Source organism: Calypte anna, chromosome 3 (genome assembly GCF_003957555.1).
Source record: "Calypte anna isolate BGI_N300 chromosome 3, bCalAnn1_v1.p, whole genome shotgun sequence".
Lineage (NCBI taxonomy): Eukaryota > Metazoa > Chordata > Aves > Apodiformes > Trochilidae > Calypte > Calypte anna.
The window spans coordinates 13,025,067-13,042,675 of NC_044246.1; the positions used below are offsets into that span (position 1 = coordinate 13,025,067).

Genomic DNA, 17,609 nt, shown 5'->3' on the forward strand with positions numbered 1-17,609 from the left:
AGGCAAAAGTATCTGTGGAGCTTTTGTTTGTGGAAAAAATTGTCAAAGGCAATGTGACAGCATAGTTATATCATTCCAACTCCTCCTTGATTTATTGTTGTAGGGGGACCACTCCCATGCAGGTGCACAGCAGAGGAAGTGCCTTAGGCTGCTGCAGTGGGTTTGGAGGCAGAAGTGGAGCTGACCTATTAACATATGAGCCTGCTGTCAATGAGGACTTTAGTAAAGCTTTCCCTCCATTAAAGTGGGAAGAGAATCATCAGTCAGTGTAGCAGCCTAAAGAGATACTGAAGACCGACTGCCAGCTGTAGTATAGCATCTCCTTGTCCCACTGTCCTGCTTTTCCCTATCCATTAATTATCTCTTTGCTGGGTGTTTTTAGTACAGTTATTGTCTAGAAGACAACTTTGCCTGGTACAGCTATGCCACTGAAAACATGCTTACATAGCTTTTTTAGCTTTTGAGTAGAATTTATTTCTATGCCAAAATATACAGGTGTTTGCATCCATTTATACAGGAGCATTCTGAGGCTGTGGACCATCTCCCTTCTGATCTAAACCATGCTGATTTTTTTTTCTGATTGACACATCTTTGCCTGCTAGATGTCCAGTGGCAAATGCCAGTATACCTTGCAGCAGTTTTATGCCAACTGGTGATTTTCAAAGCCTAGTCTGAAACTGTATTTAGATTCATCCTGTATTTTCTACTTGAGCAAGCTGATCTGCATGCCAGAACTTCTCGCTGTAGTGTTGTGAAGGCAGTTGGGTTACTTGCTCTATGCATCTAGTGAGTTGCCAGCTACCATTTTTTCAAGCCTGAGCTGTTTTTAGAATAAGAGTTTGGCTGATGTTATCTGCAGAGCAAGGCAAAGGTTAGCCTTTCTGCTCAGGCTGCCCAGGTGAGTTAAGCTGTGCATGCTGGCACATCTCAGCTGGAAGCCTTGGGACTGCTGAGCACATTTCTGCCCCTGCTTCTGCATCATGCCCTCGTCTTGGTGATGGCACAGATCAGAGGTGTTAACTTACTCAGGCCACCAAAGTCCCTTGCATGGCTCCTGGACCTGGTCCCTCCAGTGGGGAGCTGAGGCCAGGCTGCATTGTGATGGCAAGTTCCTCAATAGCTGTATAAAGGAAGGGAAAAGTAGGGCTTTAGATTTACCTATTTCTGATGCCCTCCTTCTTTCCCCTTTTCTCTGAGTCCTATTGCAACATCTTGCCTCAAGTTGTGCTAAGCACATTTTTACAGCACGGCGATTCCAGTAGTTTGTGATTGTAGCTGTGACATGAATGGCTTTCAGCAAGAAATACAACTTCATGAGCCATATTTTTAAATCTTTGTGTTTTTATCTATTACTCAGCAACCTACCTCCCCAACCACCCCTAACAAGCCAGTAGTGCCACTGGAGTGGGCATCTGGAGTGGTACCAAAACCTGACCCTACTGTCATTAACAAGCACATACGAAAGCTGGTGGATGTAAGTATTTGGAAGAATATACTGGTCAAAGAGAATGATAGCTTGATATTGTCATAATAATAATTAATTTCAAGCTTTTCAAGATATTGTTACGGTTGGGATGAATTTCAGACATCCGGTAACAAATTCGAGCCTTTGCTGATACTTTGAGAAGCTTTTTTTTTAATTATTTCTGTCATCAGTGATGGATTAGTAAGAAGGTTTCTCAATACAAAGGAGCAAACTTTCAGGAGCATCCAAAGGCTGGATGCTGATCAATGGGCTTGATTAGCAAATAATTTAAAGGGCACAGCTGAGCTTTTGCAGCTCTAGTCATCCAGTTTATGCCTAGTAGCAGACAGCTGGAAACAAAAGAGAAGCTTTCCAGAAACCTTATTCCTAGTTTTCAACTTGCTGTCATTTTACTGTCCAGAGTGTACTACATATGGTCAGGAAAGCGTTGTTTTGGTACCACTTTAAAAATCTGGGCATGAAGTAATGAAGTTGGGATCTTCCAGCTAAAGTTTGGAAGGTGACCTGTTAAGTAATGCAAACAAAACCAAACACTATGGGGCCTCTTCGGAGAGACAGAGCCCTGCTGTGTTGGTGTGTAGACTTCTAGTGATGTGAGCAGCATGCAGAGGAACCAAGAATGTGTTATAGACAATGAAGCAAAATTTCCTCCTGCTTTTTACAAATTAATAACTGAGTCTGGGAAGAACTATTAAATTCTGACCTTGTCTGTTTTACAGGTCATCAACTGGGGTTATGTTGTTAAAATAAGTTAGTCTTCAGTTCTCTCACTCAGACTTCAAATATATCTTGTGGCTTAATTTTTGTGTATGCTCTTTTTAAAAAAAAGTTTCATTTTTTCCTAATAAGGAATGCCAGAACTGCACATGCTGTTCCTGTATTGCTTTTGTCAGTGCCATATGTGCTGATAAAAATCACTCCACATCCAAAACTCTCTTTGATAGCTTGTCTAAATAGGATGTCTGCCACAACTCTTTAATCTTTCTAGAATGTGGTGGGTGGAGGGTTGTTCTTGTTTCTGCATGTGAGAGAGCTGAAGTCCTCAATTCCACACACTCAGCCACAGTCTCAGCACATACTGTTTTGAGACTGACAGGATTAAGACATGGTTTGGGGCTACTATGGACACAGGTTACCAGGAGGTTCATAGCACTCTGTAGGCCTACTTCCTTCTTCCAGTCATTGCCATCTGGTAGCTGCTTTGAGTTGTGCTTTAAGGAGTTCTTTTTACTACTGGAAGTGTTGAGTGTTATTTGGATTTGCATATTGGTTCCTTGCTGATGATGTATTTTTGAGGTCTGTCTTCTGATCTGAAGATCATTTGATAGATGCTTAGAAATTGGCTTCATCAAATTCTCATTAAATTAAGAATAATGCAAACACCTTTCAGAGGTGTCAGTGTATTAAATTCTTGTCTTTCTCAATCAAATCTTAAACTAACAAGAGTTTGTGCTTCAATATGTCTGTCAGATGGTCGTGTTGACTTTGGCATGCATGTTTATCTCATCAGTGTCACATGTAGATTTAACACCCCTTTGCACACCTCTGTAATGAGTAAAATGGAATACAGTAATTTCTTAGCAGCTAAGGAGGGCTTCCATCACCTTAGTCAAGCTTTTGTATTTGATCCCATATGTGATTTTACTTGGTGTCAAGCTGGGGTGGGCAGATGGAAGGGAATGGGGGTTAGATTCAAAGTGCACATGATCTGGATGTCAAAGCGTTAGTAAACAAATCAGATAGAACCAGTACTGTGTCAGAGCAGAGGTGTCCAACTAATACAGAAGTGAAGCCAACACTCATAGGCAATACTCATAGAAAGAGGTCAAATTTTCTTGTAAACTAGCCCTTTTTTCCACTAAAGTCCCATAAATACATATATTGAAGTACCAAGTAGGAATAAAAGGGATAAAACAACACAGCAGAACATCTGATTAGTAATGTTGACCATTAAGTTACATGTAATTATAATGTTGAAGACCTGGTATATCTTGAGTATAGGCTAAGTATTAGGACAATTATGTATTTTTTTTTCCCCTAGTCTGTTTTTAGGAACTATGATCATGACCATGATGGCTATATTTCTCAGGAAGACTTTGAAAGTATAGCTGCCAACTTCCCCTTTTTGGACTCTTTCTGTGTGTTGGACAAAGACCAGTAAGTTTTTACTTAATTTAAAAAATCATGAAAACCAAATACTGAAGAAACAGTGTCTCCCAAGCTGCTTGTGTCTGACATTATGCTTAAGGAACAGAGGATCACTGAAAGCTGAATTCTGTTCTCATTTACTTTCTTATGCTCTAGTTGGTTCTATAAACCCACCGTGAGTTCTGCTTTAAAAATAATTCGTGTAGTAGCTTAATGAGGAATTCTTGCTGATACTGAGTCAAAACCTGTAGAATTGTAAATTACAATGGAGAGCAGGCATCAGACTGATGAAACAAATAAGCTGTGTGTGGCCCAGGTGAGTGAGTGTATGTATCAGAGAGAGTGGAAAAAATATTATAGGAGATATGTGTATATATATATATATATATAAAATATATAACTCCTAACCAGTGGGGCTTGATAATTCTTGCTGTCCAGAATCCCTTTGGCTGTCAGCTGGTGGTCAGCCAGGGGCATAACTGCTTGGTCTGTGTGAGCAGTACGTAAAGATCCTTCACTTAATGGCCTGGTGTGTGCTCTGATACCACTAACAGGTGAGAAAACAAAATCCATGATGCAATCTCAATGTTTGCTGTTTAATGAAGGGTAAGAACTGCAAAGGGTAAGAACTGCAAAGACTCTAAGGCTTTTTTCTGCCAAGATTGTTGCAGCTCGTCCAAAGAAAGTGCTTTGTGTGCTGCATGCTTTTTGCAATAAATAATCTTGCATTCTTCAGTGCCATGAGCAGTACCAGATCTACTTTTCTATTTTTTTTCCCCTAACAGAGATGGTCTTATAAGCAAAGAAGAAATGATGGCTTACTTTCTGAGAGCTAAATCACAGTTCCAGTGTAAAATGGGACCAGGGTTTATTCATAATTTTCAGGAGATGACCTATCTTAAACCAACTTTCTGTGAGCACTGTGCAGGATTTGTAAGTATGTTTTTAATAATTGTGTCTTAACCACATTTTTTTACTCTTCCATATAGACAGGATGGAAATGGTTCCATGTATTGCTGAAGTCTTTTGGACAAATATCTCACTGCATTTAGAAGCAGAAAGCATTAACTCATGTCATAGCTGTGCTATTCAGTTTCGTTTCAGTGGTTCCTGAACACTGGCATTTGTAGGAATTACTGTTGCATGAGGGGGAAAAAGTAAAATTATGTCAGCTAATATATGAATGGCTTTACTTGGTTTATCTTAAGTTCTTTAATTTGTCTTTATTTCCCACGTAAACAAGCTCAAGGGAAAATGGGTGTCTGGAACAGAGGATGTAGATGAAGCAAAACCCCTTCTTTCTCAGGAAATTGCACATGGCAACACAGCTGTGTTCATAATTCTATGAATGGCCATAACAGCCTTAATACTTTCTTTATTGAATTAGCACATCTTCTAATCTGGTCAAGAAATTTGAAGTGCTTCCAGCAGTTCTGTACAATAAGATTTTTTTTTTCATTTATTTGTTGGGGCTTTTTAAATTTGCTTTTTCTCTCAGCCATAACTTACCAGACACCACTTACTGGGAGTACCCTGTACATAGCTGGGAAATGATCAGTTTCATGAACATTTGTGTTGCTTGTAAATATCCTCCAACTTCTGCTTCAAACCAAACGTAGTAAAGAAATTACTATGATTAAAAAGTTACAATAATGTAAACAACCACCAGAATGTCCAGATTTGGTCAGCTTAAGCAATACAGGCAGTATCCCATGTCCTCTGCTCACGCGTGGCCCACGTACAGGTTGTGAACTCAGAACATGGTCCCTGCTCTCCAACGCGGATTTGCCTCTCCTACCAGCATAGAAATCTCCAGCTTGTACTATGTGAACTTTTCCACTAATTAAGATTTGTTTCTTGTTGAAAGCAACAGCACTGCTAAGTGCAAAAACGAGGCTCCTTTCAGAGAGCTCTGAGGTTCCTGCTCTTGTCCGTGTTCTCCTCTTCCGCTCGCTTCTTTTGCGACGCCTCACTCCTGCTCTGACACTCCTGGTCCCTATCTCAGCCACTGATCAAGGCCACAGGGGAGAAGGAATTCCACCTATTTCCTCTGGAACAGCAAAAACCTCAGAGGCAACATGGTCAATGCTGATTCAGGAGCGTGCTAGCAGGCTCTTGAGCTGTCAGCTCCAGCAGATTGATGGGGCAGGGCCAATCACCAGCCTGAGTTTATTGTTTCAAGCTGCCTACAGCCTCAGGAAGACGTCACTGTGTTCGTGACACTTGCTTCATATTTGGAAGGTTTCCATAGCAAGAGGCCCGAGGACTGCCCTGCAACGTCCTCTCCACCAGATATTTTCCTCATGCATCAATTTGCTAATTGGGCATGGTTGGATTTTTCACATCTCCCTGATTATGTCCAGTGCAGGAATACAAATGAGTAAGGGGTTGTAGAGGAAATGGAAATAAGGTCATTTTTCCTGTCAGTTCACTGAAGTCATTGGCACTGTCTTGTGGATGAGTTGGGCTGATAGGACAGGAACCAACTACAAAATCTTCTGCATATTTATTCTGCATTTCAGTGCTGTTCATCCATGGGTGGACACCTAATTTCAAACTGATGCACTGATTCACAGTCAAAATAATGTGCACTGATAGTGCAGCAGGATAAATTGACATGACAGTGCAATGCAAGCAGTATCCAATAAAATATCTGTTATTAAAATGGTATTAACTTTAAAGGTCAAGCTGAAACATTAAGCAGTGTGAGACTTTTATATTCCATGACTGGTCACAGTTCTGTCCCACAGCTTGAGTTGCACTGCACAACAGGGTAGGTGACCAGCAGTCCCAAGTTTTACAGTTCAAAATTGCACAGATCTTCTTACTTTGGAGCTTGTTCAAAGCCAGTTTCCAGCACAGCTGTGCCAGACAGATTCAAAGCTTTAGGTGATAACTCATGACATGGCACTCCAGCCTGGCTTCGCTGCTGTGTGTAACTGTGACAGAGGTGCCAGGAAGAAGATACAGAGCTAGGAAGGTGAGGACAAAGCTTTTCAGAAGAAATAGAATAGAGCTGAAAGTAAGCAAACTACAGTCCATATCTCTTATGGTGAATCTGACAAAGCAAGTTAGGAAAAATCATGTAAAGATAAGCAGAGATATCCCTGGTCTTCCAAGAAAGGGATGAGGGGCTCCAGTGTCACTGTCTTGACCACAGTGACTGTATTCACTGTGCATGTATACAGCATGAGCAGGAAAAGAAGGAAGCAGCAAGCCTTCTGTGGACCTTTCTTCCACTGTTGTCCCTTCTATTCTTATATTCACCTTTCTTGTACCCTGTCTAATCTGTTCTGTTTTCTACAAGCTCCCACTTTTCCTTGCAAAATCTTATTTTGCATTTATATTATTTCATGCCCAGAGCTCTCCTATTCTGTTTATTTTATTAAAACTTTTGTATTTGAATGTTCTCCAGCTCTTCCTTTCACACATTTCTCTAATGACCGTATTCACCCCCAGCACACTGTGCAGGTTCTTAGAATAAGTAGCCACATGCATTTTCAGCTGCCTGGATGGGCTCATCTTCCCTGGTAATGTTTTGAATGAGGTCAGGATAAATAAACACTGCAGTTCCTGATATTTTTCCTAAAATGCTAAGGCTGGAAAAACTGCCCCGTCCCCTTTCTGCCTCTCAGAGTGAAAATTCTTGTTTTTATAATGCCACGGCTGTAGACATAGTGCTCCACTGTGTATAGGTAACTATATGTTACAAAATTTCCCTGCTTCCAAGAAATTCTGCTCATGTTGCAGTGAAAGCTTCCTAAAAGGGGGACTGCATACACTGCCTCCTGGAAGTTCAGCATTTGGTTGTTACATTCACCAACACGGATAACTTCTGGGATAACTTCTGGCAAGGGTGGAATTTAGGGCTTTTCACCTTCTTTCAGTCTTCAACCTTTTTTTTTTAAATGGAAAAAGTTAGATGAACAAAAATTATTGCTATGTCTGGGTGTGCTGAGGACCAGTATGGGGACAAAGAACCTAATTTTTATCCCAGTGGTGTGTTCTTCTGCTGTGTTTGACATGGACTGTGCATGTAGCTGGAAAACAGATGTTTTAGATAACATTAAGTAATGGATAACATTAAGTGAGCCTAAAAGAAAAATGTGCTTTGCTGGTTTTGGTAAGCTTGAAATAATGGTAGTTTTTACCCATTTCTGGAAACAAATGTCATTTATATCTCTCCTTCTCTCGTAGTCCCAATGTAAAAAGCAGAAATAAGGGGGGGGAGCCACGTAAGTTTTATCACAATTAAAGGGGGAGGTCTGCCTAACAGGAAGGGTGTTAAGAGCAGTTGTATCCTGTTTGTGCTTTTGTAGCCATTGGTACTTCCTCATTGTGACCTTGTTTTCCTTCCGGCTTTCTTTTCTGATTCCTTGACGTTCTTTTGTCTTTCTTTGCAGCTCTGGGGTATAATCAAGCAAGGCTACAAATGCAAAGGTAAATAAATATTGCTTGGGGTTTTCAAGATATAGGTGGTGGGGTTTAGTCCAAGTAGGTCAACTGAATTCTTTACTGGAATGACATCTGCTCATCCAGATCCTGCTTATACACTTGGTACTGTCCATGAACTGCTGGTATGAAGTCACACTGCATTAGGGGACCTATCACCCATTAGGAGCACACAGGTTCTGTGAGCTAAAGGTCCAAAGCAGCCACTTATTCCATGAGATGTCACTTTGTACAAGCAGAGACCTTGCATCTTGGAAAACCAAGTGGCCTCACCCTAACAGTGAGACCTACTGAAATACATCTCCTAAGACTTGGAGTCAGGAAAAGGTCTGCTGGCACTGCAGTCTGTCTTGTCCACCTGCACGCAGTGCAGCCTAACTGCAGAGTGACTGAGCTAGAAATAGAAAAATTTTTACTTCTTAGACTGCCCAGGAGATCTCATAGCAAGAGATGTTCTGCAGACATTCAACCAGGGAAAAAATCCTGGAGCTCGTACAGCCCTCTCAGTTGCTTTCATGAAAATGCATGTTCATCAGGCCAGACCAAGAACAACATTGTAGTGGTCCTCATTGGCTTTAAAGTTCTGGACCTATCTATTTCTCAAGTATCCTAGCTGAAGGGCACTGTTGATTTTCACAGTTGTAGTTGTATCTCAGCTATTCCCAGGGGAACATTCATGCTGGGTCTTCATAGTTGGATCTATGTGCACTCTTTTCCCTCATTCTTACAGTGTCTCACAGGAGAAGGGTGAAGAATTGGCAGGGTTCAGAGAACCTGGGGAAAATGCCAATGGTTAAATCAATGTATGTAATACATCTGTACCTTAGCAGCTACAAAAGGGCTAGTTAGGGTCTATATTCTTTTAAAGATATGATAAGGGAAGGGAGATAGGGTTTTGTCAGTGCAAACTCAGATTGTAAACTCAATTTGAGATCTGAAAGCTGAGCTCTGTCCTGCATCATTGCTTGTAACAGACGCCCAGTTGAGAGAGAGCAAAAGTGGTTCTGTAGAGTCAAAATTATCGGCAATGGAGCATGAGAGTAAGAGAGAAGACCTGCTCACTCTGAACTTAAAAGGGTCACCAAGTGTAATTTGTGCCTCCCCTTTGCTGCAGCAGCTGCCAGCTGCTTCATGCACCAGCATCACTAGAGCATTGCACCCATTCTAGATGATTTCTGCTTCTGAGCACAGAGCCATCATCTTCTCTTTTGAACCCTGACACTGTGCTAGCAGTAGGAGGGAAGGCGTTCATCTGTTCAGGTCTACTGATAAGATTTTTGCTGCAGTCACACTTCAGATAACTGTACCCATTGATGCATGTATCTGCAGCGAGATGCAAAGCTGAGCAGGGGTTAGGTGTGCAGGTACTCAGCCTGCTTCATCCAGGTGGATGAGACAAGTCTACAGAGCTCACTCTGTGCTGATGTTTGCTGAGCTACTTGAACTAATTTTAACTTACAGTGGTCTATGCTAACCTCCAGCTGTCCTTCCAGAGGCTCAGAGTATGGACACTTCAGTGACTTCTGACCAAGCGTGTTTACTATAGTGGGCCCTGATGGGTCAAATAACAAAAAACAACTTTGGTTTTTCTGAGTGTCATACCACGGAGCAGAAGCTTTATACATGGCACGCACAGGACCATACCAGTAATTGCAGTTGTCTTCCTTGAGCCTAATTTCTGATGAAAGTATCTTCCTCCTCTTTGCTTCTGCTGCTGCCATGGAAATGATCTAATTTTTTTTAATGCTCTTCATACCAAATAATCTGTTTCTGTAATGCCCTTCACTCTTTCTAAGTATTTGTTCCTTCAAAGTCCCTACTGGTATCTGTCTGGGAAGAGCACTGAGTGATTAGCAGAGAGCTGGGGCTTTCCATTTGGTGATTTGACAATTCCTTTCTTTACAGATTGTGGTGCCAACTGTCACAAGCAATGCAGAGATCTGCTTGTGCTGGCGTGCAGGAAATTTTCCAGAGGAACCTCAGTAGGCAGTAACCATGGCTCTCTACCTAGCAGTCCATCTCTGCCTCCAGGTAAGAGCACTTTTGTCCCAATTTTAAACAATTTCTGGAATCTTCTGTCACAGCCAGTGTCCCTGCTGTCATTCTTAATTTTTCTTTTGTATCAATGCACAAGCAGCACATGTACTTTCCACTGCACTGTGGCTTGTGTTCAGTGGTTGGATTACATACATCCCTTCCTGCAGTGATGCCCTTAGTCTCCTGCCTGAGGCTCCAGTGCTCCATACTGACACCACTATCCCAGCTGAAAAGAAATAGAATAATGGATGATGATGATGATGACTAAATTGTACATCTTCTTTTAAGCCACATAGAGACAGGGCCTGGGAGACATAGGGCACAGTTCTACCTCTTCCTCATTCCCCAAGCATGCAGATGGAGGGAGAAGGAAAGGTGCCCTCACAAGGCCAGAATCAAGTTTCCAGGCAGCATATGAATATTGCTAATTCTACCACTGCTTCATTTTGGGGGTTACCTCACCACCCATCCTGCACCAGGCTTAAGTTTAAAATAAACAATTCCACCTTCTCTTTCAGTCCAAGATGAGGTATTTGAATTTCCCAGCGTTGCTGCAGAACACCAGGATCTTGATGGCAGAGCTATCACCCTCGTCACCGGCTCTTCGCGGAAAATTTCGGTGCGGCTGCAGAGGGCAACCACCAGCCAAGCAACACAGACAGAACCACTGTGGCATGAGCCAGGCTGGAATGATTCAGGTTCCCATACTTTCCCCAAAATGAAGTCCAAGTTCCATGGCAAAGCTGGGAAGAACAAAGGCTTTGCAAAATGGGAGAATGAAAAGCCCAGTGTGCAAGCTGATATAGAGCTAGAAGCTGAGGCTCCACAACCCACACAGGATCACAACGGAATAGAAACCCTCCCAGAAAGACAAGAATCTGAGGTGCGTTGCAAAAGAAACCAAGACAGTTTAAAATTTGCCAGAGGCTCAGGTCTCATAAGGTTATTTTATGAATTTCGGGATGCTTTCATTCAAACTTGCCCTTGTTGTTTCTTGCACAGGAGTTACTTTCAGAAGAATGCCAAATCATTCACAGATCCCTGTTTTCTACACTGCAATGTGCATTTACTGTAATACTGTACCTGGGGTGTTGGCTCTTGATGTTAGGATATGCTTTTAGAGGTTGAGCACTTTTCTTTTTGAAAAATATTGAACTAACTTGGTGGATATCTGACCAAATTGTGTGCTGCTTAACCTTGCAATGTAAAGTTCAGGACTCCACGTTTGATTCACAAGAACTAGCATTCTGATAAATGCTAGGCTTCTGGTAAAGGCAAAGGCAGGATACTGGTCTGAGTTCTGTTGCTGTCACCCATAAAGTTTTTATTTCCAAAGCCTCATGCTTTTACTGACCATGCTGACCATGCTTATTTGCTAGCATGTAAGTGCCTGTTTTCTTTTGGTTACAGGATAGCTGATCACTCACCCTAGAGCACAGAAAAACGAAGATGATGACTGTAATGCAGCAAGCATTGATGGACTGTCATAGACCACATTTGGCCATGAGAAGTTCTCCTGTACCTCATACTTTTAAATTGAACCCTTGCCCTGTTTTCTTAGCTGAAAGGTGTTATAAAGAACTATTTATTTTCTCACAAGTCAGCCATTTGGATGAACATTGCACCGACACAGCAGAACTGATCTCTGCACTGAGTGTTTTCTCTTGTGTGACTTTTGTGGAAACTTCCTCTACCTGCCAGTGAGGATATATTTGGCCTCCTTTAAATATACTGCATCATTTCAGTATGTCTGCCAGCAACAACAATGGTGAGGACAGAAGCCAAGCATCTAGATTTGCTCAATAACACTCCTTTTCCAAAGACTCATAATGATCTTTTAAGGACTGAAGTAGATGTGCATGTTGATTAAATCTTAAACAAAAACCTTTCACAAAGCCCTCTATTGCTGAAATTCTTTGCACATCTGGAGTTTTAAATTTTGGCTGTGTTTACATTGTTAGAGTGAGCGTATTGGTGTTCCAGTTCCCAGGAGGGATCCTTCAAATAGGCAGCACATGGCTGAGACTGAAGGAATTCCAAGACACTATGCATATGTCTGGTTACACAGCAATGGAGAGGGTCCTCTCTGCCAATGTTCATCATGGTAAAATTAACATGTAATAAACACTTTAGTTTTAATTGTGTATGTATGTGTATGTGATATGGTTTTACTCTAGTTAGCAGCCTGCACATGCTAAGGCTAAATGCACTGAAAAGCAACCTCCAGATTAGCACCTGAATCTGTAATGGCCTAAGAAGCAGGTTTGAAGTGGCACTTCTCAGTAGCATTAAGTTACTCAAGAAGCACACCTGCATTTGGAAAAAGACAGAAAAAAAGAAACAGCACAAAACTCAAAACTGAAGCGTGTTTCCGAATTGGGCATACATGTATTTTTCATCCTACCCTATTTCCCCACCAAAATAGGTATGTATGGGGATCACACACTCTGAATTAAAGCAACTTGATTACAAGATTGCCTACAAAATTCAACTTATTGCACCCTTTACCAGGTTATCAGCCCTCAAGACCAGACAGTACTTTCATAGGCTGCCCTAACCAAGACTGACATCCGCACTGCTCTCTAGTAATTTGACTGTGATCTGCACTGACACTACCTGGTGCTTGCTCAGGCTTGCAACTGGAATCCTGCAAGTTTCCTCTATTTTCCAGCACAAAGGGCACTGATGGTAAATCTGGGAAGAGAAAAAAAAGACAACATGCTTTTACTGTTTAGAACTCAGAGAAATAAGCACTGCAGGGAGCACTGATTTCCAAGCTAGGATGAAGGCCAGAAGCATCCTTCACTCTTATTGTTGTAAGAGTGCAAAAAGCAGACATTAGCAAAAATATGGTCTTTATTTCCTGTGGTGGGTCAGGTGACAGGTCACAACAGGCTGACCGCACAGCTACCGTTACAGCTACAGCTTGCACACAATGAAAATGATGTGGGAAAGAATTTGAATAGAGAAATTTGGTTATGATCCAGGCTGCTGATGGATTTGTTGAGATCAGTTTTTTAACACTTTATAAATGAAATATTCGTGTGCAACTTCATTCTTAACATCACGTAAGAGTTTTAAACATCGTTTAATCTGTATACCACAGCCTATTTCTTGCAGATTTTTAACAATTGTAACTCTTGCTCTGAAAGGTACCTGCTTTCCTATGTCTACTAGGCCCACAAACATGTCCATCTTAATTTTATAGATGAATAAGAATGTTTCTTGTACATTACCTTATCTTCCCACTTACTTACCTCCTCCCCAAGATACTTCCAAGCTTCTTGCCTGTTTAAAATGATAGAACTCTATGTTCTTCAGAGGGAGGTCTCATTTTTTCCACGTATCTTGTCATCAAGGCATAGATTCACGTTTAGTGATGTCTTCTACACTGTAAGCTCCCCCTTTCTGGGAGACCATTCAACTAGCAAACTTCTTAAGTTTCTCCCCCCGCTCAAGAAAAAAGAAAAAATTAATACACTCATCACAAACAATAGAATTACTTTTTTAAAGGGTGTTTGCAGCAGAACACTGAACTTTTAGTTCCACAGCAAACACCTGAGTGGGGAGAGCTGATAGGGCTTGAGCAACCATTTTAAGCTGTTGTGAGCTCTTTAACTTGGAGAATGTCTATATACATGAAATTACAAACTGGTTTTCTTTTATTACTTCAGGTTGACTTATTTTTCTGAACGGGGGTGAGAAAATTTTAGTTCCCCAATCTTGTCAAAGCAAGAAAATTTTTTTGCCTCCCCTGACCCAACAAAAGGCAAAACATATCAGCTGTCACAGTTCCTGACTAAGCTATGTGCCTCTGCTGCTTTTAATGAAATCCTGCCTGCTAGTGGAGAAATTTCAGGAGAGTGTCCATGAGAAAGTGTCATAATGACAAAAGCACAGCAATAATTAAGTAGCTGAAGCGAGATATAATGCCAGATGGTGCTGGACACTTTTACCACATCCATTTGTCTCTGTCTCAGTCCTGAGGATCTTTTAAGGATTTTTTAAAAACAAACAGAACACCAATCCCATACCACCACCCCAAAACAGAGCCACACAATAGAAAGAAGAAAGCTTATGCCAAGCCTTATTTACAGCCTTTTCTGCAAATGCCAAAGAATACAACCAACAAGAGTAGGTCAAAGAATGCAAGTGCATGCATTGACCCTGTGAGAGAGAATTGGGCTGTTCAAACCAAAACCATGAGGACTTTCTGTGCTTCTGCAAAACCTGTGCAAAGCCTCCTGCTGCAAATAAGGGAGCTTCAGCCTTGCTGTCAGCTTTACCTTGTAGTCCTGAGTGCTATGCAAGGAGTCAAGGAGACAAGTGGCTCCTTCAGAATAATGTAAAATCAGGTTTCTACTGCAGGTCTATCCTCTGCTCTAGATTTCCTCAGGCTTGCCCTCCTCTGCCCCCTCAGTCTTACTCAGATTTGGGGCTTTGAAAGAACAATCCTATCTCTATAAAGAACCATTTTTCTAGACCCAAGCTCTCTTCTCAGAGGAATCTTCCTCTGGCTGTTGAAGTCTGAGGAAAGGAAGTGAGGGTGACAGACAGACAGCAACACGCTTGTCAGCCGGAGCTAGTAATCTGAAGTATGGATTACACACAGCTAGGAAAGGTGAGCCTTTTTTCTTTCAATACAGAAGAAAATAAAAAGCAAGTTTAAGGGCAGCTTCTGCCTAGAATGTTACATTTCCCGAAAGGGTGACTGGCTGCTGTCACCTCTGTGGAAACCAAAGTGAAAGCATGTCCCTAACACAGCCCCCAAGCTTTTCCTAAGAGAGAACATGGAAGTCTTTGGCTGAGACAGCCAGAGCAGCCACAGCGTGGGACATTAGTTCCAGAAGCTTTAGGCATCTGTATGGGAAGTTGCATGTGAAGGATCCTGGATGGGGAAAAAAAAAAGCACCACAAAAAAAGACAAACAAAAAACCCCCAAACAAACCTAAAAACAAAGAACAGAGAGATGGGGTGGGGACTAAGCATAGGAAGAAGCCTGCTCTGAGAGCTCTCCCTCTCTACGTGACACCAAGAATGGAAGGAGATCCCAATGGAGGCCAAGCAGAGCAGGAAGGAAGGAAGGAAGAAAGGAGATCTGAATGCAGATTTCATGGAGACACAAGAGGCAGGAGAAACAAGGGCTTTTTTTTTTTCATGATCATTGTAGCCAAAAAAATCTAACCAAGGTTTGCTTCATTCAGCATTAGCCTGCTAACTGATGGGCCTCTGCACAGCACAAAATTCATCTCAGAGTTCTTCTCAACAGTTTTGACAACAAAGTTGGCCCACCCAGGGACACTGGAGAAATAGATGTAACTTTGGAACAAATTCTTGAGTTATAGGCACTGGTCTGAACTGGGTTTTCAAAACAGCACTGTAGCCAGCACGCTGAACTAACTGGAAAATCCATGTGCTGAACTCTAAAGTGCTGCTTACAGCTGCTGCCAGTCTGGTCTTAGGAGACAGAAAAGCCATCAGAAAAATGCTGCCACTGGCGAAGTATGAAATTTAGCCAAAAAGTCTGCTTTTTCCATGAGTTAAGCCAATTCCGGAAAGTTTAAAGAGTCCTTATCATCTTCATCTCTGCTTCATGTGTGAAAACGAGTTCTGACCTTCCACCTGCCCACAGCACAGGCAGACTCCCTCTTTCTTTGGTTTTACAATAGTGTTTTCCTACTTTTTGTACTTGTTTTTCTCTCCTCTGTTGTGGGAAAGACCCACGTGGACAAGAAGGGAAATCACTGGACAATAAAGGGGAAACAATGACACTGACAGCCTTCAGAGCTGTAAAAAGCACAAGGTAAACACAAGAGAAAAATATTTTTCCCTTCTAGCCTTATTTGTTAAGCCATTAGAGGTGCAACCTATTTTCAGCTGAAGAGGGGAGAAGACAATGTTTACAGCTGGTAACAGCATTTGCTTTTTCAGTCTGCCTCCCTTTGAAAAGGCATAACCTGAAACAAACAAGCACATGAGTATTTTGAGAGCCTACACGGGAGAAACAGAAGTTGACACCCACCTCAGTGTAGTGCTCTCCAATCGCTGTTCTGGTGTGGTTCTAGCCTAAGGGTATGCTAGGAGCCTGATAAAGCAACTTTGCAGTTTAGCAGGAGCCAGCTTGTTTGGGACTGCTAAATCATGCCCAAAGGCTTAAAAATGCATACACGTAGCATCCCCATTGACTGATGGAAAATCAGAACTTCAGAGAGGAAGCATGATTACAAGTCTCACATTCTTTAGCAGTAACAACACTGAGACTCTCTACTGCAATCCGAAATATGACAGAACTAAGAAAAAATCATGTGCAATGTGCAAACAGTTAAGGGCCTCTCTGTGCTGGCCTTCCTTAATTTAGCAGGGAGCTGACCTAACCTCCAGTACCCTAAGAACCCACAAAAGCCTTTTGGAGAACTAAGAGAGCCATTAGATCTTAGTGAGAGTCCTCTTACTCTCCATTCAACTCTTCCCAATTTAGCACAGTTTAATTTTCATTTCCCATGTGCATAACTGTAAAAGGAAATAATTCTATACTACAGGACTTCTCAAGATCCAGCCACTGGTCATTACTATCTACTGACTTGCTTCTTGCTTCCTCTCTTCCCAGTTCTAGCCTAGACATTTGACTGGTAAGCATCTAGTTTCTCATTAGTTCAAAGGCTGGTTGATGCCCTTGCTGCTTTCATGAATTCAGGTGCAAATAGCAGTTTAACACAGACACACAGTCCAAGACCTCTGCAAGCAGGTTACATGCTCAGACATAACCCGAAGCTGGAGGAGCCCCTCTGAGGGTGTGTAATGGCACAGCTGTAACGGCACAACCCCCTAGGAAGCACACTTGACGAGTTTGACTACAGAAGCAGAGAAATCTCACAAAGCAAACTACGGATTACCAGCCAACACTCATTGTAAAGCTGATAATCTCAGGGAACAAATACAGCAAAAAAGGCTTCCTGGGCTGAGTGATGGATAGTGAAAGCTCAGCTTGATGCTCTTTCCCTTGTTGCAATATTGGTTTGCATACAGTAAATTTTTATCCATTCCTTAGACCTGCAAGGAAAACCTAAATGTGATCAGTGCATACAGGTGATGATATTCTAAGTCATGTACTCCTGTGCCTGATGTGGCAAACGTGTGTGTGTCCTGCTCCCCATTATTATTTTATTGCACAATGACAACACTTGGGAGAGGCTTATCCTAAAAAATGGAAGGGCAATGAAAGTGAAGCCTCTAGGAAACAGAAGTTTCTATTCTAGAGAAAGGAAAGCAGGTGGAAAAACAGAACAAGATGCCTAATGCTTGTGGAAGAAGAGTGGGAAGAGCAATAGTGGTTAAAAGGAAAACCAGTTTGTTCTCCTGTATAAATTCTTGCTTACTTAATTGCTTTCTTGATCTGCTGGAGTTCTGCTTTCGATCATGATACACAATGAAACCAAACACATGCACTCGATCCACCAGAAGCCATGTAATCTTCACAACCCAATGC

The 17,609-nt window shown here is 41.8% G+C and overlaps 1 protein-coding gene across 1 annotated transcript in view; it reads left to right on the plus strand.

The window, feature by feature from the left end:
* RASGRP3 (RAS guanyl releasing protein 3) overlaps positions 1-12,269 on the plus strand; it is a 45,073-nt gene extending 32,804 nt beyond the window's left edge. Inside the window, exons 11-17 of the mRNA XM_008495598.2 lie at positions 1,358-1,474; positions 3,528-3,643; positions 4,420-4,567; positions 8,038-8,074; positions 9,992-10,117; positions 10,642-11,006; positions 11,534-12,269. Coding sequence (XP_008493820.1) covers positions 1,358-1,474; positions 3,528-3,643; positions 4,420-4,567; positions 8,038-8,074; positions 9,992-10,117; positions 10,642-11,006; positions 11,534-11,542 — 918 coding nt within the window. The 3' untranslated portion in view covers positions 11,543-12,269. The remainder of the gene's footprint in view (positions 1-1,357; positions 1,475-3,527; positions 3,644-4,419; positions 4,568-8,037; positions 8,075-9,991; positions 10,118-10,641; positions 11,007-11,533) is intronic.
* Positions 12,270-17,609: the final 5,340 nt, after the last annotated feature.